The sequence below is a fragment of the Morus notabilis genome, unplaced genomic scaffold, assembly GCF_000414095.1.
Source record: "Morus notabilis unplaced genomic scaffold, ASM41409v2 Scaffold168, whole genome shotgun sequence".
In the NCBI taxonomy this organism is placed as follows: Eukaryota; Viridiplantae; Streptophyta; class Magnoliopsida; order Rosales; family Moraceae; genus Morus; species Morus notabilis.
In genome coordinates this window covers 328,001-350,454 of record NW_010367753.1, presented here as the reverse complement: position 1 = coordinate 350,454, position 22,454 = coordinate 328,001, and the positions used below count along the sequence as shown (strand labels likewise).

Sequence of the window (22,454 nt, the reverse complement as noted above, 5' to 3'; positions counted from 1 at the left end):
GAGTGATAATGGACTGGTATGGCGATTGGATTGTTTGTAATTGTACACAATAATAAGTCCGTCCGTAGTCTCTTTTTCATCGAAGCACTTGGGTTCAGCCTTTGATATGATAATAAGCAACTGATGAGGCTCATGACAATGATGATGAAGGACACTGGTCGTTGGATATATATGTCAATGGTGGCGGTAGGACTGCTTGGGAGTTTGGACAAAGCCTTTACACAAACAACTAGCGATATTGTGAAGATACCCATAACTATATACAAATGTATGAAAGATTGGAGTTTATCTACTCTTTTCCAATGTGGCGTACATGCGAGGATAGTTTGTGAAATTGTATTAAACTTGTTTTATGACAAAATGACCCATACATAGAATCCACCAAAATACTTTAACAAAAGTATGGTTTCAAATATCAACAAAAAAAAGAAAAAAGTGGAAAACATGACATGCCATTAAAATGTTAAAATTTTATATTTACGCCGGTGATTTAATGGCCGTTTAGTTTTAAGACTTGAACTCATGATAATTATGATTTTACTCTCTCACAACAAATTTGAAGAAATCCCGTCAATAATTTTTCTTACAAAATTTTGAATGTAGAATCAAAATCGCTTGAATACGTGAATTAAATGGATCGATATTTTCAAGTAAATCGAGTAACATAAATCATAAATTTTTACTCTAGATGACATAAATATAAAGATGATATCATGCATTTCTGAATTTCTCACGCGAAAGAAATAAAAAGAGAAAAGGACACAAATGTCTCTTAGAGTGTACGGCTCTGAATTTATATCTTACTCTTGATTAATATAATTTGTAATTCTATCTTGCTCTTAATTAATATAATTTTTAATCAAATAACTATATCAATCAAAAGGTTATAGAAGAATGTAGTAAATAGCATATTTTTAAAACTAAATTAAAAAATTATTTGAAATAAATAGCAGTTTATGAGGTAAATGAATCATTTACTGCGTAAATAATTTATTTACGGCTAGTAAAAATATTTTTTTCACCTAAGATTTCTTTTTATGATTAGTAAAAAGAAATTTTCTATGTAAATAAATTTTTTTAAGATTTTTTACTAACAATTTATACAAAATGATTAATTTACCACTTAAACTGCTATATTTTTAAAATATACTATTTAATTAATTTAGTTTTAAAAATTTGTTATTTAGTACAATTTTTTAAAAGATATTAATCAATAATAAAGAGTAAATATGCTCCAATAATTTTCTCAAAATTTAAAAAATGAAAGAAAAAGAAGAAAGAGAAGGAATGGACCCGAGCCCAACTTTAGATAAAACGGTCCAAAATATAAAAGATAACATTAGTCATAGAAAAAATAGAGAATTTATCTTCAAGTGCATAAATTTATTTATAACTCTTAACAAATATTCTTTTATTAGTGTAATTATTTAATTAAAAAAGATTTAAATAAAAAATAAATTGTAAAAATTTATACTCAAATTATTTATCAAAGTCTCATTCATTTCATCGATTTGAGTTTTATTATAGTAAAAAATTATCATAAATAATCATATATAATATTTTTATTACAATAAAAAATTTTAACATAAAATTAAATTTTTTAACTCAAATCATTAAACTAAACGAAGTTTAAATTACCTTTTTTAAGTAAAACATGAAAAGAATAAAAACCCAGCACTCATCTAGAGCTACAAAGTGCAAATAACGAATCAAAAAATAAAAAAATAAAAAAAAATCCAAGCCCCGAGTGCGTATAAAAAAGAATCTGAAGATTGCCCCTTTTTTCTGATGATTGTTGATCGTTCCTCACCTTTAACCTTGAAGAGAAGAAGGCTGACAAACGTTGATCCAATGGAGGCTCAAGCCGCCAAGGTTTTCTCTTCTAACTTCGCTGTTAATTTCCTTAATTCTTGTTCCAATTTATTCTTTTCCGCTTCTGGGTCGGTCTGGGTTTTCTCTGTAATTAGTTCCCTTTTTGTACTTTTTGGATTTGGTTCCACTTTCTTTTGCTAATTCGATTTCTTTATTCTTCTTGTTTCTTTAGTTGTGGAAAATTATATGATTGATTTGGTGTTACTGGTGATACAATTTGGATTAATTAGAATTTCGAATTTTGTGGTACGAAAAGCAAGTGCCTTTAGTATATAACCAATAAAGTTCACATTTTTTGGGACGAGTTTTTATCGAATTTTGTTTATCAATGTACCTAGAATCATTCGTTTAATTGAATATCATGATTTTTTTAAGAAAAAATTCATTGTGGTTTAATCTTTGAAAATTTTAATTCTTGATTTGAACGGTGGCTACCATTATTGTTTTTCGTATCAACTAGGCCTCTTGATACGAGTCTTTGGCTTCGAAATAGGCTTTTGAATTTCCCCCAAGTTTTATGGCGATTATTAATTTATTAGTTAAAAAGACTACTGGTATTTACTCCTTTTGATACTGAGAAGCAGAGAATTCCGTTTTCCTTCTACTGTGTTAACATTTAAATTTTCTTTTCATGGGATGCCACAGGCCAAGCTTGCTTCTGCAAAAGAAAAGTTTGGGCGAGAAATCCGTGTCTTCGAGACGTCACCATTTTCTTCCTCATCAACTGAAGAGTCCAAAACTGGTATTGAAGCGGTTTAAGCTTTTTTCTTTTTATGCTTGAGAGTATACTATTGAAACAGTTGGCCCCGATCCACTTCACGGGCTCGAGAAAAACTTGAGCTGAAATTCAAATTTTTTGCGAGAGAAAACACTGTAGTAAAAAGGTTGAATTGTGATTTGAACTGTGAAAAGAGCGGGCCCCTTTTTGGGTACCTAAGTCCTGACAGATGAATTTTTCTTTGCTTTGCAGAGGAGCCAGATGAATTCTACGAGTTCTCCGCAGAGGATTATTACCGAATAATGGCGACCAAAAAAGAAGGTAACTGCAATGATTTATGTAATACAAGTTCCAGGAGGACGAATTATGATACGTTGCCTGTTTTGTATATGTTTACTTTTTGCTTGAACTGGCTGATATTCTCTTGTATCTGATTGTAATGGATTACTTGTATGGATTGATATATGCTTGGTGTGAATATGAATTAGCCTTTAATGATGTATTGTTTGTTTATGTATAGATAAATATTTAAAAACACGAAAAATCAGGGAGGCAGAAGAGGCGGCACGCAGGTCGAGGATAACGAAGGTGCGTGTTGGACCATTTAACCTTGTGTTTCATTTTATTATTATTATTATTATTTTCAATCTTCCTTGATTCTAGACGACATTATTAGATGGATCTTACCTATCTATTAAGTCAACCTGCTCATGTTACAGGCTGTAATCAGGTTAAGATTTCCTGATAACCACACATTGGAGGCCACATTTCATCCATCAGAAAAGATCCAGAGCTTGGTTGATCTTCTCGTGAAAGTGATTGCAAAGCCAGATTGGCCATTCTATCTATGTAAGTATATGTGAAGCAATGTATTAACTTTCATGTACGATTATGAACATTTTTCCACAATTACACAGCAGAGGCTGAGATATGGTAATGTTGCAGATACTACACCTCCTAAAAAGCATATAAAAGACATGTCACAGGATTTCTATAGTGCTGGTTTTGTTCCCGGTGCAATTGTGTATTTTGCATATGATATACCAAAAGGTAAGCACATGCTTTTTAATGCCTTGATTTGAGTTGAAACACCGGCTGTTTCTTCAACTTTCCTGTCCAAGTGCTAATTGTCAGTCTTTTTTAAGCTAATAATGAAAGTTTCTGGTTTCTGCTTCCTTGTTGAGGCGTCTGCAACAAGAACATCAGTAATTGGTCTTGAAAACTTCTAAATGTTAGCAAGATCCGGCCCACCCCAACTTCCCCAAAGAAACGAAAATCTGTTATTGAAGGTTTTTAATTATGTTCAACAAAACAGGGGATGAGCTATAATAACTTATTTGATGGATTCGCTTTACAAAAATGATGGTGACTCTTTACTCCATGATTATATAAAAATATAGAAGGGCATTCATCCTTAAGAAAAGGGAAGAAGCTGAAAGAAAAATTATTGTTCAGTTCAGAAAGATGGTTTTTATCTGTTCGAAAAGGGAAATAGTTGGAGAAAACTTGTTGGTCAGTTTTAATTCATACGTTGTTTATCTTATTTCCAGGGGATGATGACGCAGCTGCATGGACAGGTCCCTTCCTTCGGGACGAAATCATCTCTTTGAAAGGCTTGGAACTCATCACCGAGCAGGAGGAGCCTGCTCAGCCGGAACCTGCACCTGAACCTGTACACCCAGCACCCACTCCTGTTGTGGAAGAACGCAGGCCTGCAGAGAAAAAACCGATCAAGCCAAAGTGGCTAAAGCTCTGATAGGGTCTAACCGAGCAGGCGAACTCCCCCTTCATTCTTCGACTTATCAAGCAGCAAATCATTGACTGGAGACTACATTAAACGTGGAGGAAGGTTTCAAGCATTAAATTACGTTTCAAGCATCAAGTTATGTTGAAATATGAAGGGATCTCAGGCGTCGCCTCCTAAGTCCTAAGGCTATAACTCCTGTGCTTTGCTGAAGTTGTCAGTGTTTGTAATGTATGAATGCTAGTTACGTATATTGTGCTTCAGTAAAGAAATGACATTGCTTCTTTTGCGTTGTTAATTTGTCATTCTCAATATCTATATGCTTTTATAATTCTTGGTTCTTTAATACATTTGGCTATGTTTGTTCTTGTATTTAAAGCGATTATTTATTCCATATCAGCTGCATGGCTCCACTCACCTGGATGTGGAACTCACATGTGGGGCCCACTCGTGAGTGTACGACCGCAGTCAGATCCTGTTTAGACTATTTCTAATGTAAATATTAATATCAATCTTCTATTTAATGTCAAAAAGTATGATACGGTATGTTATTTTTATTTTTGTTCTAATACATTTTTCTTATAATCATTAAGTTTTAAAAATTGTAAAAGTAAATTTTTATTTTTAAAATAATTAAAAAATATAAAAGTTGTATTGATTACATGAAAAGATAAATATTTCAACAAATAATAATTAAATATTAAATTTCTCATATGCTATACTTAGTAGGGAATTTACTACAATGTATAGTATATGAGAAATTTATCACAACAAATAACATTGCATTGAAAAGTATTTTTTACACTTAAATGTTAAATTTACAATTGGTACATCAATTATAGCATTACATTAAAGATATATGAATTATTTAATTTAGATTGGATTAGATTAGATCCAATATCTCATTAGTTATAATGGAATAGAATTAGATTAGATGTGCACTCCTATACTTTTTGGTTCGGTTAAGTGAAATTCGTGGGCGGGCCTGGCAAGCAAGAGCAATGGTTGCGCTACTTTTGTTCCAAATTAAAGCCTGACGAGAGAAAATGGCAGGTTTTGATGTGCACAAGATCATGACTTGGAATTTGGTCATGGACCCAACAGTTGCGTTATTCCACTATCAGTCTGTTGACCGCTATAAAAGCTTCCTTCGACATTTTCGATGCATTTTTTATATCTTTTGTTATTCTAATATTTGGGAGCTGCGCGGTATCATCTGTGTGTTTAGAATCGTTTTAAAAATAATTTTTACATATTTAAAAAAATTAAAAATAAAAATAAAAGTAAAATGATATTTATTTTAAAAATATTTTGAAAATAAAAATAATGGGAATGGTTTTTATGAATAAATTAAAAAACAGTTGGAAGTTATTTTTATTTTTTAATACTTATTAATAATATTATAATATATTAATTAATAAACACGATTTTATTTTTTTATTATATTCAAAATAATCTCTTAAAAAACTAACCAAATACAATTTCAGAATCGGTTATAAAATGATTCTCAAAACAATCACATTTTTATTTTTTATTAAAAAATAAAATCATTTTAAAGCTAATTCTAAACGCACCTAATATGTTTTTCCATCTAGTACACTATCACAAAATTCTATTTCTACTTAACTATAGTTTTCAAACAAAAAAAAAAGAGTTCTACTTCACTATTTTATTATTGCTAATAGCAATTTTTAAGAATATCCCTTAAAATGGAGCCTCATTTTATTTCTAGCTTTTAGATTAGAATTAACTAAAAGATAGAGTTTTTTAAAAAAATATTTTTAGAGCTTAAGAAGGTAGAATGTGTAATTTTTTCTATTGGCTGTGTGTTGTGAGCTAATGCAGTTAACAATATATGATGTAGTTATGCAATGACTACATAAAATTATTGGGGAGATATATAATGACTATGATAGTCATAATTTATCACACATTTCTATTACTGGTTTTATTTTTAGTCAAACTTTTGTTCTTCAATAAGAGAATAAAATTGAGTGAGAGGATTATTTCAACCTCAGTTTTTTCCTATTTTAGGTTATGGTCAAAGCTTTAACCGATCGTAATTGTAGGATTTGGGGCATAGTGAAATTGGTCGAGCTACCTGAAACGTATAGACTATAGACATACATATTAATATGTTTGTATGAAAAGAAAAATATATCATACACATATATTAAGCAATGGATTTGAATTGATGTTGACTTTAGAGGAACATGTAACCGCATGTCCATAAGAGTATAATGGTCCGTTTAGTTCACTGATTCGAGTTTTTAATTCAAGTTTAGATATGATTTTATGTGAGAATTTTTTACTGTAATAAAAAAGTTAAATGTGACTGTTTCTGAGAGTTTTTGACTGTAACAAAACTCGAATCGATGAAATGAACGGTAATTTCTTAATCTTCTTTCTCCTTAAAAATAATCTTAGCCATTACTATTAGGGTACTCTTATTACATAATTAGATTTAAATAAAAGGGTACCATTGAGGCAACAAGTACCAACTATAGGCAAAATATGACTCATTTGAGTAGTTCCTTCACGAATTATTAATCATGGTCAGTGCTATTTCAATTAGGTGAGAATCAAGATGTGGCATTTAATTAGGTGAGAATCAAGGCGTGCCATTTATCCTCCAACTGCCGTTGAAAAACGTGTTCAACTAATATTCTAATCGTTGAAGGTGGAATAGTTTCTTTATTAAACTATTGAATTCTTTCAACAACAAAAAAAAGTTGACATTAATTATTCAGACATTCTCTTATATGTTAACATATCGGTATGTCACGTTTTTTTATCCGTTAAATATGTATAAAATCACGTAAAAATAAAAAAATATACATATTTAATGATTAAAAAAACTTAACCTACTGATATGTCAGACGTACTAAAAAATCACCCTAATTATTCTTTTTGATTGAAAGGACATTAAATAATTTAAACTACTGTTTCTTTCCCCCTATCTCTATCCATAAAGGCAATAACAGGAGATAAATTTTTATCAGTGAGATTAATTTTCTATGGTTCCCCGCCATTTTGATAGGAGAGATTTCTCCTATCATAACTGGTTAAAGATTTAGCATAATCAGTTGAAGGATTGACGTTATTCTTTATTATTAAGTCGTAACAATTCATATTTTAGAAACTAAAAGTAGTTTTTAAGCATAGAACAATAAATGACTGTTATGCACTGATGTAAAAAATTTTTCATGCATGACTAGATTTGCTTATAAAAAAAAAAGCACGACTGATGTAATTATTCACAATAATATTATTCATATTTATAAAAAGACAGTCAGTTACGATGAAACAACTAATATTTAAAGTAAAATGATAGATATGCATAACATTATTCATATTAAAAACGACAGTCGTTTATTGATGTACGACAATATTCATATAATTATTCACGACAGGTGTGTATGACAATCGTATATTGCCATATATTTAAAAACGATCGATGGATTTTATAATAATAATTGTTACGACTTAGTACAAGAGAATTATACTAGTCCTTTAGTCGGTTATGATGGCACAAGAAAGACTTTCCCCTATTTTCAAACTAAGGGACTATAGACAAGCCAGAAATAAATAACAAATTAATCAAAATAAATATCTATTGTTTTAAAAATAACGACGGTAAGATTAATTTTAGTGGGTGCTATTTTATAGCAATACACTATAATAAAGAATTATGCATGTAAGATTTTTAAAGATAACAAATTTGAGTGGGACCTAATCGCATTTTGTAGGGGCATATCAATACAGAAAAATGTTAGTATTGTTGATTTTAGCATCACTTTTTTTGTCACTATTTATATTTTACTATTTGATACGTAAATTACACTAACACTATAAATTATTATTTAAACAAAAATATATAATGAAGTCCATGTGTGTAAATTCTCATTAATATAATAGGGGTTAATAGTGAAGGTTATTTTATATTAATATAATATAATACAAAGTCTTGCACTAGCTCCGCGCCTGCTTAGGGGGCTATTTTAGGTTTTTTTTATTAATATTTACGATTTTTATTAATTTAGGGCATTTATATAAAGTACCGGTTTTGTCTTTTTAGAACTTCACGTGTGACTGAAACGTGTCTATTTCTATCCATTTTATAATATCGTTATTCAGATGGGTTAATTGCAATAATTATGTAAGTTTAGGAGATTAATTGTTAAAACTAAAAATTTAAAAGGATAATTTTAATTGATTTGAGTTTAGAATTTGAATTTTACTCCAGTAAAAATTTCTCAGAAATAGTCACATTTAATTTTGTTATTACAGTAAAAAACTCTCATATAAAATCACATCTCAACTTAAATTAAAAACTCAAATTAACGAATTAAACGGACATTTCTTAAACCATGATAACTTCATTTGAATGTTCTAAGGCCTCGTTCATTTCACCGATTCGAGTTTTCAGTTTTAGATTTTTACAGTTAAAAGCTCTCCAAAAATATCGCATCTAATTTTTTTTACTATAATAAAAAACTCTTAAAAAATATCACATCTTAACTCAAATTAAAAATTTAAATCTGTGAAGCGACCGGGGCCTAAGTCTTTTTCATGCTACAAGTTTTGATTAAAGAAATCTTTAATAATTTAGTGGAGCCCAGAGTAATACACTCATGTTGGTGAAGATTCAGCAAGATGAGTGGGTCTAGCCATCCCACGTGGTACTTTCCAGCTTCTCCAAGAATCGCGCGTCCATCTACTTCGTGAGTTCGTGTGTTACGCGCGTAGTCGTTTTTATTACACTTCCGCATACTTTTTTTTTTTTTCCCTGAACCACCGGCATTGTGATATATTCGGGTTGGTCACCTCTTTGGCCATTTTTTTTATCACTTACACCCTCCTGTTCATCATGTTTACTTGTGTTATGTTTTTGGTAAATAGTTCCTCATTGTTACTTATCCTATCGTGAGTTGCGCGGTCAAGGAATTTCGTAAGAAAGCTTGTGAAGCACCAAACATTGTTATTCAATGATTTGATGTCACCAAACTCTATGATGCATCCAAAATCACCCAACCACTAAACTAATACATAATCAAGATTAATGTTTCCAAGCCCTTATACTATCTTGTTAGAGCTGAAAGAAAAAAGAAGGAAAGAAAAATACTCCCCATACAGGATAGTAGATGATTTTTAATAGTTTAAGGGTCTGTTTAATTCGTTGATTTGAGTTTTTAATTCGAGCTGAGATGTGACTTTATGTAATAACTTTTTACTGTAGAAAAAAGTTAGATGTGACTGTTTTTTAAAGTTTTTTACTGTAGCAAAACTCGAATCGATGAAATGAACGGGACTTAAGTAAATTGAATTACAAAATTTTTATTAAATGTAATACTGATATATAAAAAAACTGAAGAGAATAGAAAAATTGGTGAATAAACGACTGATTCCAAAATACAGTTTTTTTTTTTTTAATCTTTTTTGAGGGATTCCAATGTATGGTTGTTACACTCTTTTATAAGAAAGAAGAGATTAAAGAAAATAGTAATCACTCAAACTTTACATATGACATGCCCAAAATTATGCCCTTGACTTGATCGCGTTCCTTATTTATTTTTTTGCAATATTTAGAAACGTATACATAATTTCAAATAGAAATTAGAAGCGATGCACTTTAGAAGTTACTTGTTCCAACAAATGAAAAAGAGAAAACAAATTATTGGTTTCTCTATTTAGCAAAAAAATTATTCGTTTCTCGAGCAACCAAAAAAAAAAGGTTTATTTCATTAATAAGAATGATAATATTCTTTACGGTGACGGCCCCATTCTAAACGGGATGAGAATGAGGGATAATTATTAAGAATGAGAGATGGAGACAAAAATTAGTCTCCGATTCATAATGGATGGGGACGGGGGTATTATTCCCCACCCGCCTCCGCCCCCATATTAATGTATAATTATGTAATAAAAATTGAAACTATTAGAAATAAACAAGAAATGATAATTTACATTATATTTTAATGTTGTAAAATTTTTTTCGCTTATATGTTAGTTATTCTTTTTAAATTCAATTTACAGTAGGTTAAGAATTTAGTTTTTATTATCGAACCTTTTATTTTAATCTAAATTTATATTATATTTTTATTTTAAGTTACTATAATTTTAAAATGTGTAATTTTATGTGATAAGAAATAAAACGAGTATGAGAAGACTCTTCTAATAAAAAAATCTTCAATTTTAATCTCGCTCCTCTTTAAACAGAGATAAAAATGAAAATGAGAATAGTTTGAAGTAATAGAGGTGGGGATGAGAAATCATCCTCCGCCCTTATCCCGTCCGTCCCGACAAACAAAAAAAGTAAAATTGTGGGACAAAATGTTGAAATACGCGGGAAGGCTTGATTGGGGGAGGAGTTGGAAGATTGCAAAAAAAAAAAAAAAAAAGGGTATAAAGTATATAAACTACGACGGCTTGTAATAAAGAGTTAAAAAGAAGGTATATAAAAATGAATAATTAACGAAATAAAAAAACGAAAAAAATCTAAATGATCTTCTTGACCAAGACACCAACTACCAACTCTCATTTTCATCGTCAAACATTGCTTCTCTTCAAACCTTCTTCCACTCCTCCACCAATACATACCTAAACACACACACACACACACTCTCTCTCTCTAGGATACAGGCTTGATTTTCTGCAATAATCTGGTGAGCGCTCTTCGTTTCGATGTCCTTCAATTCAATATCAGAAACACGAATTTTGCTATGAAATTCCATTAATTTTCTTGTTTGAACTTCTCGTTTTGGATCAATTTCGGAGATTCGGATCGCTCTCCATCATTATTGAGCTTCTCTCTCTTGTTTTTGGTTCGTTTACGGAGAGTTTTGTTCGTGTATTTGTGTTGATTTTAGTATTTCATTGATGCGAATTTTTGGATTTTTTTTTTGTTTGGATGGAGAGAAAATCGAGGAAGATATTGCGAAAGAAATTACATTCGATACTATCATGAATTTCTGACGAGTTATTCTTTTTAAGCTGAATTCCTGTCTCCAAATTATCGTTTCTGCTATGCGAAATTGAATGAACGAATCTGATTTGGAGAAATGAGAAAATCGTTGTTCATTGTTGAATTCGTTGTTTTGTTTGATAGGTTCTTTAAGCTCGTCGGAGCTTTATTCGCGGAGAGTAGAAAATGGGATCAGGAGCGTGGCACGTTGAGAAAAGATCCACTTTAAGAAGCGAGTCCTTCTCTAAAGAGTTTGAAAATGTGCTTGAAAATGGCTTTCTCTCGATCATCGTCCTTGGCGCTTCTGGAGATCTTGCCAAGAAGAAGACTTTTCCTGCGCTTTTCAACCTTTTTCGGCAGGTCTGGTTCTATCTTCAGCTGTGATACTGTTCTCTTAATTCGCCGGTTTACCTTGAGAATCTAATTCTCTGTTTGTTGATGATTACATAGAATAAATATGCTTTTATGGCAATCTAGGTTGTTCTTTCTAATCATGCCTGCGATATTGACTCTATTTGAGATCTGTTGTTACTTAGGGATTCCTTCATCCAAAAGAAGTTCACATATTTGGCTATGCAAGAACTAAAATTACAGACGATGAGCTAAGAGACCGCATACGCGGGTAAGCTTTTATTCTCATGTGAACCTTTACTCTTTGATTTTCTGTATTGTGATTTGAATGTTTGTTGAAATGTTTCGTTCATTTCATTTATTGGGACTGCTTGATTGCTGATTGGCATGGCAAATAAAAGACATAGCAAATGAAAGTTCATTAACTGCAGATATCTTATCCGTGACAAAGGCGCTTCTTCCAAGGACTCAGAAGATGTCACTAAGTTTTTGCAACTGGTTAGCACGGTCCTTGTACACATCACTTTTTGTATCTGCTTTTCATGACCTTGTGGTGATATTTAATTGCAAGATAATCCATCCTTGCAGATTAAATATGTAAGTGGTTCTTATGATGCTGAAGAGGGGTTTCAGCTATTGGATAAAGAAATTTCAAAGCATGAAGTTTCAAAAAATAGTGCGGAAGGATCGTCGCGAAGACTCTTCTATCTTGCACTTCCTCCATCAGTATATCCATCTGTCTGCAAGATGATCAGGCATTTTTGCATGAATAAAAGTAAGCTTATCATGACCTTAAGCTACTTTTAGTTTTAAGGCTGGAAATAATTGATGGATTGGTGCTACTATCATAATGTTGTCTTTGTATGGATTTGTGCTACTATCATAATGCTGTCTTTGTAAAGTGCCTTCCAACCGTTCTGTGGTAAATAGAAGCTGTATAAAAATAATTATGCCATCCCAAAAAAAAAAAAAAAAGAAGGAAAACGGAAAGAGAGTAGTTCTAAATGTGTTTTATGTTTCAGTACTACTAACGATTGACTCATTTCTCAGCATTTATTTTACTTGAAAATGTTTGTGATGCATTGTCCCCTTACGTGGAAATATTTATTATGGATGCCTTAGCTGGACGGTCCTAAGTTGGAGTTTTGCGTAGTGCAAAACAACTATATGCTAGTTAATATTGGGTACTTTTTACCAATACAAAACATCAAGATTACCTTATGAATATGAACGATCAGATTCTGGTTGTACTCAACTACAAATTTTGAATTATAAGTAGGCCAATTATAGATTTTGGCATATTCAGGCGGTGAAATATCTACATATGCAATGTGCCTTAATGTAATCATTTGACAGCTGATCTTGGTGGATGGACTCGGATTGTTGTTGAGAAACCTTTTGGCAAGGATTTGCAATCTGCTGAGGAACTCAGTTCTCAGATTGGAGAGTTGTTTGATGAGCGACAAATATATCGCATTGATCACTACCTGGGAAAGGAGTTGGTGCAGAATTTGGTAATGTCTCTTTAACTCCACGCTTTGGTTATTACTCGTGAACTCTGCTTATTTTCTCTTCTTATGCAAATATGCAGTTGGTTCTTCGTTTTGCAAACCGCTTCTTTTTGCCCCTTTGGAATCGTGACAACATTGACAACGTCCAGGTATGAACTTATCTTTCAGTGATCATATTCAAGTGGTATTTACATGTGTACCGGGAAACTGAAAAGAGCAAGTTAGTATTGACTCTGGGGCCAAAGAGTTATTTGTTGCATATATGTTGGTGTTTCTAGTGTCAGCTAATCTACTTATAGCATTTCCTAGCGTTAACATTCCGTTTTCGTTGACCTATGTTTTGTTCAAAATTGTTTTCAGATTGTATTCAGGGAGGATTTTGGAACTGAAGGCCGTGGTGGATATTTTGATCAATATGGGTATGATTAGTGGATCCTTGTGTCCAAGCTTGTTTATTGATTGGTAGCTCTTGCTGACTACCTTTGAGATTCTATTTTACGAACTCACCTTGTTGTTGTATTTATTTCTAAAATGAAATTTAGGCATGCAATAACCTATAAATTTTTTGGGCAGAATCATCCGCGATATTATTCAAAATCATTTATTGCAGGTATGTGTTGATTTTCAATTGGAGTTAATTTGACTGTCATTTACATCAATGATTCTCTCTTTGTTTGGGTGCAAAATTCCTTAATTCTGAAGGACAAATAGTAAAACGTTTTTTGTTTTCTAATTTGTAATTTCTGAGAGTTCTGGGAGCTTTCACTGTATATAGATCTGCTAGTTATAATAACCTGCACAGACACATCTGTCTTCTATGTGCTATGATTCCTTACGAATTTTTTTTTCCAATGTTTTTCCCTCCTTCAAAACTGCAGGTTCTCTGCCTGGTTGCCATGGAAAAGCCGGTTTCTCTCAAACCTGAGCATATTCGAGATGAGAAAGTGAAGGTGCGTAGGTGTCTTTTATTCTGACCTGATGATAATGCTGGTAAACTTCCGCATACAGCTTAGGGATAAACTGATTTAGTTTACATATAGAAGCACATGTATTAGACACGTGTGTGCTTTGCAGTAATAGAAACACCACTTTTTTCCTCAAATATAGAAGACTCCGCCAGGGAACGTGCCAAGTTAAAGAACTATTGGGTGCGTTTGGAACCCATTCCAAAATGATTTTGTTTTCTGTATGAAAATGAAAATGAAAACGTTTTTATTTTCATTTTGGAATCATTTCTGAAAATACGTTTGGTAGTTTTATTCTGAAATTTTTTCAGTTTTAAAAAAACTAAAATTGTGTTTGGTGGTTTAATTTTTAAAAACATGTAATAATATTTAAAATAATAATATATTAAATAAATAATCAGTCGCAGACGGCGGGGCGTAGTCGCAGAAGACTGGGGGGAGGGCGCGCAGTCGGAGACGGGGGCGGGGGGCGCGCAGTTGCACGGTCGCAGAATGAAAGGGCTGAAGAGAGAAAACGAAAACGGAAGAATGAAAACGGAAATAAATCGTTTTCAGATTTTCATATAAGGACAAGAACGTTTTTATTTTTAATTTTTCAAAAATTTGACGCCAAACGCGTTTTCTTTACGCGTTTTTATTTTTCATTCTTGAAAATCGTGAAAAATGAAAACGAGATGGGAAACAAACAGGGCCATTCTTTTGTATTTCTTACTGATTAATGTGAAAACAGGTTCTTCAATCTGTACTTCCAATCAAGGATGATGAAGTTGCTCTTGGGCAATATGATGGCTACAGAGATGATCCAACGGTTCCTGATAACTCAAATACTCCAACTTTTGCAACTATGGTTCTGCGTATTCATAACGAAAGATGGGAAGGTATCTTGCGCTAATTTTCTCTATAAATTGATACAGTGAAACTAATTTCAGGAATGGCTTATGATAAATCCAGACTGAATCATTTGTTAATTTCTTTATTCAGGTGTCCCTTTTATTCTAAAGGCAGGGAAAGCATTAAATTCAAGAAAGGCAGAAATTCGAGTTCAGTTTAAGGATGTTCCTGGTGATATATTCAAATGTATGGCACCAGACCTCTCAAATTTTCCTCATTACTTTTTGCAATAAATCTAGCATAATTTATTTAATAATCTTTTCCGGAGTTGAACTTAGATAGTAACACAGAATCTAAGAATTTTCATGATGTTAGTTAAATAGTATTGCTTTGTCATAAGTATTCATGCTGGGAGCGTGGATATAATTATGAATTCAGGAAAGTGACTATTCACAGTTTTTTGCTAGACTAGTTTCTATTAATTAGCAGATGACTTGCATGATATTTATTTATATAATTTGTTCTATACATCTAATCGGCTGTCTAAAACCTTAAACAATATTTTAATTTGATATTTTCTCATTGTTTAGGTAAAAAGCAAGGGAGAAATGAATTTGTAATTCGCTTGCAACCTTCAGAAGCCATGTACATGAAGCTTACGGTATGCAGATTCTGATAACACCATTAGTGGAATTGTCATTAACTTGTTGCTGCTGTGTTTGTCTTTCATATTTCTCAGAATATAAATTTGTTGTATTTCACAATGAGTAACACGGTGAAAGTTCGTCTTTTGCTCTAAAGCCTGGAACTCGAGATACCACTTTTCTTGCCATCTTTGTAGTGTACTTTCTTTTGTCACCCTACTCAATCTCTTAATGTCTCTTATGCCAGGTTAAGCAGCCTGGACTTGAGATGTCAACGGTCCAAAGTGAATTAGACTTGTCATATGGGCAACGTTATCAAGGGGTCACAATCCCCGAAGCATACGAACGTTTAATACTCGACACGTACGGTTACTGCCCTTCTGCATTTAGAATACATGATGAGGCCATTTTGCTACTTTTGCTTCTTTTGTTGGAAGATTTATAGTGACATCTACTAAAACATAATTTTGGTATTTCATCCTTTCTTTCACTACTTATTCACGACAATCTCATTTGGGTTTGACAGAATAAGAGGCGACCAGCAACATTTTGTTCGAAGAGATGAGTTGAAGGTAACGACTTTCTAGCTGTAAGTATATCCTAACACGTGCTGTGGATTTCCTTGTCTGACCGTTTTGTTCCGTCAATTATCAGGCTGCCTGGGAGATCTTTACTCCTCTCCTGCACAGAATCGATGATGGCGAGCTTAATCCGCTTCCATACAAACCAGGCAGTCGAGGCCCCGAGGCAGCAGACGAGTTGCTTGCAAAAGCTGGTTATGTACAAACACATGGCTACATATGGATTCCTCCCACGTTGTAAGAGAGTTATCGCACATTTCCTGTGGCCTGGACTGGAGCAATGAAAACAATTTGCTTGTAGTAATAAGCTATCCGTTCAGAATAAGAATGTGGTGTGGCGTGTAACGATGTCTAATGATAATTTTAAATGCAAGGTCTATAAGTATAATGTTTGGCGATAAAAATTGGCCCCGGTTATGTGAATGTAATTTCTATAAAGCTTTCATAGTTTTGCCTTTAGTCTTTGGCTTTCAATTCATGATTATCATTTACTGAGCCTATTTAAGATAGTTTGTGTTTGTGCTTTTAAGTAGTAGAAGAAGATAAAAATAAGTTGTGACTTTTTAATTAATGTTTGGATAGTGTTTGAAAAATCGCTTTTATATTTAAGAAGAACTTTTAAATTTGTTTGGGTAAAAAGTCAAAAGTACTTATTGTTATAAAAAGTAATGTAATAAAAAGATATGAATATAATATTTAATTTGTTATTCACAAATAAAAGGTTAAAAATGTAAATAAAAAAGCTTTTTATAAGCATCAAGGAGGTGGTTTGTTCTAAAAGTGTTTAAAAATGTCAAAAATATTTTAAGGTTGTCCATCTAAACAAGTTTAAAAGTAGTTTTTAAAATAAATAAGTCTAAAATATATTTTTTTAATCCAATCCAAACAGGCCCTAAACCTAGTTTTGCTATGAAAACTTGTTTTGTCATCATCAGTCAAAAACAAAATTAAGGCTAAAAAGGCCCGTTTGGAAGAGCTTGTACTTTCTTAGTACATGAAAAAGAATTCTTAGAGTCCATTTGGTTCATGAATTAAAACCATGAGATTATAACTATTTTCAATTTACGTGTGTTTTTTGTGAGAAAAAATATTGTAGCGAACCATGAACCATGATTCGAATCAGAGAACGAGTCCTCTAACCAAACATGCTCTTATTTTAGAAGAGCTTTTGAGCATATTTGGAAGGCTAACAAGGCCCGTTTGGAAGAGTGTAATTTTTTAGTACATGAAAAAGAGCTCTTTTATTTTAGAAGAGCTTTTGAGCATATTTGGTAAATAAGTCAATAGCTTATTGTTACAAAAAGTAATGTAAAAGCCACATTTAATTTTTTCTGCTACAGTTAAAAATTTTTAGAAAATATCATATCTCAACTCGAATTGAAAACTTGAATGCGCGAAGCGAATGAGGGCAAATATCACATCTAATTTATTGTTCACATACATAACGTTAAAAAGGTTAGTAAAAGAACTTATCATGAATTCTCTTTCATAAGCACTTATGATTTATCCAAAAATATCTTATAAAAGTCAAAAGTATTTTCAAATTGTCTATCTAAACAGCTCTAAAAAGAGCTTTTAGATTGAATAAGATAAAAGCAATTTTTTTAAGTTCATCCAAGTAAGCTCAAAATTTGTTGTTCTGCTTCTTATAATCCACAAATGGCGTGGCACCAAAGTAGCAGCAATCTAATTTTTTTTTGGAAAAAAAAAAGAGAGATATTGTTAAGAGTATATGGATCTTAATTTTTATCATGTATTTTTGATTAATATGTTTTTGACTAATATAGTTATTTGATTAAAAAAAATTTAATTAAAAATAAAGAATAAAAATCTAAACTCATGCATTTTAAAAGAATATTTGACTCATTTCTATTAAAAAAAAGGTTTTCGATTGAATGCACATGTTAACATTTATATAATATTTTTTTATACCAATGAGAATTAACGAGTCAATCTAGCAAAATGTCCAAAGATTATTTTCATGACACTCAATTTAATAATGTTTTCGTTCCTTGCTTCCTTACATTCTCTCTCTAATATTATGGATGTTAACATAAGATCATCATACTTAAAATTTTTTTTTTTCCCATCATCTTACTTAAATATTTGTTCCTTTCTTACTTTGTCTTTCAGTTATGTATAGAAAATCTAATCTTCTTTTTCAAGATTACGCGCCCAAACGCTTGAATATGCTATCGTTCATTCTCTAATCTGACGGATATAATCTTGATTTGTAAAATGCAATATATAACTTTCAAATTCTAATGGTTAAGATGCTTGAAATTTTGCTTTTAAGATTTGGGATGGAGAAAGATATAATTTTATAAGTTTTTATTAACATTAGAGTACCTTTCATGTCTACATCATAATTTACAATGTCTATCTTTTCTAGTCCCCCATTGTCAAAAGCGAAAATTTAAACTAGTCCCTACCAAAGAGGAGATGAAAATGTATCTTACGGAAAATTGAAGGTCGCCAAAAAAAAAAAAAAAATATATATATATATATATATATATCGTTTGTAGGGCAAGACATCGACATCAACATCGCTATCGTAATTATTATAAGAAAGAAAAAAACAAAAATCAGCTGTACTAACAATATAAAAGTCTTCACACGAAAATAATAATAATAATAAAAAGAATAGAGAAGTTGGCAATCCAATCGCGATAGGTGACGTTTTTCTGTGATTATTTTTTAATGATTGTTTAATATTATATTTATTAATAAATATAATATTTATTAATAAATATAATATTTATTTTAAAATTTGGTCACTGACTTTAGTGACTTTTTAATATTATATTTATTGGTAAATGTCTTATTTATTTGTAAATATCATATTTATTTAAAAATTCAGGTACCGACTCTAGTAGTCGTTTAACATTGTATTTAGTAATAAATACTGTAATTACTATTAAATATCATATTTATCTAAAAAGTTAGGCACCGAATCTGACAACAGTTTAACACTGTATTTATTAATAAATTTAGTGTACGAAAAATTAAAGCCGCCAAAAAAAAAAAAATATATATATATATATATATATATCGTTTGTAGGGCAAGACATCGACATCAACATCGCTATCGTAATTATTATAAGAAAGAAAAAAACAAAAATCAGCTGTACTAACAATATAAAAGTCTTCACACGAAAATAATAATAATAATAAAAAGAATAGAGAAGTTGGCAATCCAATCGCGATAGGTGACGTTTTTCTGTGATTATTTTTTAATGATTGTTTAATATTATATTTATTAATAAATATAATATTTATTAATAAATATAATATTTATTTTAAAATTTGGTCACTGACTTTAGTGACTTTTTAATATTATATTTATTGGTAAATGTCTTATTTATTTGTAAATATCATATTTATTTAAAAATTCAGGTACCGACTCTAGTAGTCGTTTAACATTGTATTTAGTAATAAATACTGTAATTACTATTAAATATCATATTTATCTAAAAAGTTAGGCACCGAATCTGACAACAGTTTAACACTGTATTTATTAATAAATACCATATTTACTAGTAAATATCAAATTTATCTGAAAACCTGACTACCAATTCCGGCGACCATTTAAAATTATATTTATCGATAAATATCGTATTTACTAATAAATATTATATTTATCCGAAAATTCAGCCACTGACTCTGACGACCGTTATAACATTATATTTTCCAGTAAATGTCGTATTTACTAGGGCTGGCAATATGGGTCACGACACGACTCAAAAACGACACGAATTTTACGGGTTAGGGTTGAGAAAAAAGAGGTTCGGGTCAGAATTGGGTCGACCTGAAATTGACACGAAAAACATGGGTCAATTTCAGGTTGGACCCGCCTAACCCGAACACGACACGAAACTCGTAAAAAACTAAAAAATACATATATTTTTCATTTCATATTTTTAATTTTATTATAAACTTGTGATATCATGATAGTTATACTCAAAATCTGATACTATTATTTGCTTAATTTCAATGGATGTTATTGTAATTTAGTGTGTTATGAATTTTAAGTTATTTTTAATATGTAAAAAACTAAATAAAAGTATACAATTTTCGTGTCAATTTTGGGTTCACGGGTCAATTTCGTGTCACGGGTCATTTTGGGTCGTGTTGTGTTAATTCGTAAAGTGGTCGTGTCGTGTTCGTGTTGCGGTTTTTAAAAAATTTCGTGTCACAGGTCGTGTTCGGGTTGACTGCAAATTTAGAAAAAAACAATCAAAACACGACACGAACACGACACGTGACACGAATTACCACCCCTAGTATTTACCAATAAGTATAATATTTATTAAAAAATTTAGCCACCGACTTCGGCGACGGTTTAGCACTATATTTATCAGTAAATACCGTATTTACTAGTAAATATCATATTTATCTAAAGATCTGGCTACCGACTCTGGTGACCATTAAATATTGTATGTACCAGTAAATATCCCAGATTCCTAATTATAACTTGTAAAGTATTTACAGGTAAGTACAAAATAAAATCTCAAAAACTCTCAAATCAAACCCTAACATGAAAATCATATACCCCCGCCGGTCGCCGCCAAACCAGTAGCCGGCATTCCGCCGCCCACACTGATGGCCACCCCAACGCGACAACATGCCCCTGAAAACTACATGGCATAGGAAACAAATCTCAGACAAACCTAGACAAAACAAATCATATAAAATAAAATCACGAGGAGCACTGTCGTCATAAGATCAGAGGTACGATTTCTGACGGCTAATCGCTGAAGACAGATAAGAGCTGCTCCAATGAGTCGCTGACGCAGACAAGCAGAGTTGCTTCGAGGAGAGAGAGTGCAAGAGAGATGGGATGTCAATCTAATCATCGTCAAAGAAGATGATTCGCGTCGCAACTCCAGAATCAACACCGGAGACGAAGACTGACCTCCACATATCACGATTTGGCCGAATTTGTTTGCGATCTGGTTGGGTTTGATCGAAAAAGATCTGGTTGGGTTTGATCGAAAAAAGAGATGTTGGAATCACAAAGAGTCACCCATGCTAAAGAACTTCGACTTGGGATTAGGGAGAGAGAGAGAAGATGAAGAGATAGAGAGAGTGAGAGGTGAATGATGATATAGAGAGGAGAGGAAAAGGGTTGTGAGGAACAAAATCAAACCCTAAATAAAAGGGTAATTTTGAAAAAAGAACACTTTATTTCAGAATTAAAATTGAGATACGCTATATTTACTATGTTTTTATGAATATGTTATTTTCTTCAAAAGTATGTATGAAATATGCCATTTAGTGCATTTTCCCATAAAATAACATTTGGAACCTTAGATAAGGCAAAATTGAGAAATGAAAAAAAGAAAGAGAAAGGAAGAAGCTTTGAATTCAAAAGAAGAGATTTTCAATCAAAATCAGATTTGATTATCGAAAAGGAAAATTAAAATCAGATTAGAATAATGTAAATATAATAATAAGAATAAGAAAGTGTATTATAAACTATCTTGAAATTATATTTGAAACTACAAATTGAGTACATAAGGAATATGGGAATTATACGATATGATGTTGGGCAATCCCAACTAATAAGATTTTGTTTTTGAACCTAAAATTTGTATTAAAACCATTTTTTTTTTTTTGTCAGATTCACATATCTAGTCAAAGGTTTCAAGGTATAACCGCAAACTTTTAAAAAGAATAATAAAAAGGGAGTTTCTTAAAAAAAAGTAACTATGACGTTAGATCGCATAAACAATTATCCATTTTGTATATTATTTTAATCAGTTTTAAAGGTAAAAAATTAACTTTATTGGTAGACTGACTTATTGAAAAATGTCTCTAATAAAAATAAAAAATAAAAAAGGATAAATATTTTTAAAATATATGAGTTAAATTTGTTTAAAAGGATATAAGTCTAAATTTTTACCTATTATTCTTAATTAATTATGTTTTTTTGTTAAATTTAAAATAAAAACAATAGCTTTTAGTTAAGTAATTGTATTACTTTTAAGAGTAAAAAATAAAAATAAAAATCTATATAATTTAGTTAAAAGAGTTTTAATTAAGATTAAGAGATAAAAGTGTTGATCTAAATAATTTCAACAATTTTATCGAAAATTAAAGCTTCAAGAAAAGGGGTAAAACCGTAAAATTAACCAAATAATGTGCGAAAGGCGAGTCCTGATTGGTCAGGGACTTCTCTCACTCTCCACTATCTCCACGCGTCCTTCTCTCTCTCCCCACTATTTTTGGCACACAAAACTCTCTTTTCTCTCTCCTATCGCTCCTGCCAAA

At 31.4% G+C, this 22,454-nt stretch overlaps 2 protein-coding genes across 3 annotated transcripts; both read left to right on the top strand.

Moving 5' to 3' along the window:
* Window positions 1-1,709: 1,709 nt before the first annotated feature.
* Window positions 1,710-4,632, top strand: LOC21400650 (plant UBX domain-containing protein 1). Of its 2 annotated transcripts, XM_010113333.2 has the most exons (7): window positions 1,710-1,872; window positions 2,518-2,614; window positions 2,843-2,911; window positions 3,111-3,178; window positions 3,310-3,439; window positions 3,536-3,640; window positions 4,141-4,632. In XM_010113333.2, the coding sequence occupies exons 1-7, from the start codon at window positions 1,789-1,791 to the stop codon at window positions 4,344-4,346; spliced, it is 759 nt and encodes a 252-aa protein (XP_010111635.1). In that variant the 5' UTR covers window positions 1,710-1,788; the 3' UTR covers window positions 4,347-4,632. The 2 variants fall into 2 exon arrangements, with proteins under 2 accessions (XP_010111635.1, XP_024031344.1); XM_024175576.1 differs by lacking the exon at window positions 3,536-3,640.
* A 6,174-nt stretch (window positions 4,633-10,806) lies between these two features.
* On the top strand, window positions 10,807-16,638 carry LOC21400649 (glucose-6-phosphate 1-dehydrogenase, cytoplasmic). Its single transcript, XM_010113332.2, has 16 exons — window positions 10,807-10,999; window positions 11,443-11,658; window positions 11,835-11,920; window positions 12,081-12,147; window positions 12,238-12,424; window positions 13,006-13,163; window positions 13,241-13,309; window positions 13,521-13,579; window positions 13,734-13,770; window positions 14,039-14,110; window positions 14,856-15,003; window positions 15,107-15,202; window positions 15,547-15,617; window positions 15,848-15,963; window positions 16,127-16,172; window positions 16,255-16,638. The coding sequence occupies exons 2-16, from the start codon at window positions 11,485-11,487 to the stop codon at window positions 16,420-16,422; spliced, it is 1,554 nt and encodes a 517-aa protein (XP_010111634.1). The 5' UTR covers window positions 10,807-10,999; window positions 11,443-11,484; the 3' UTR covers window positions 16,423-16,638.
* Window positions 16,639-22,454: the final 5,816 nt, after the last annotated feature.

Bases quoted from the DNA above. Each gene is read 5' to 3' on its own strand.
- LOC21400650 (XM_010113333.2), top strand. From the start codon at position 1,789: ATGATTGTTGATCGTTCCTCACCTTTAACCTTGAAGAGAAGAAGGCTG. The intron at 3,440-3,535 runs GTAAGTATATGT...GTAATGTTGCAG, and splicing joins AGATTGGCCATTCTATCTAT to ATACTACACCTCCTAAAAAG. The intron at 3,641-4,140 runs GTAAGCACATGC...TCTTATTTCCAG, and splicing joins TGCATATGATATACCAAAAG to GGGATGATGACGCAGCTGCA.
- LOC21400649 (XM_010113332.2), top strand. From the start codon at position 11,485: ATGGGATCAGGAGCGTGGCACGTTGAGAAAAGATCCACTTTAAGAAGC. The intron at 12,425-13,005 runs GTAAGCTTATCA...ATCATTTGACAG, and splicing joins GCATTTTTGCATGAATAAAA to CTGATCTTGGTGGATGGACT. The intron at 15,203-15,546 runs GTATGGCACCAG...CTCATTGTTTAG, and splicing joins TCCTGGTGATATATTCAAAT to GTAAAAAGCAAGGGAGAAAT.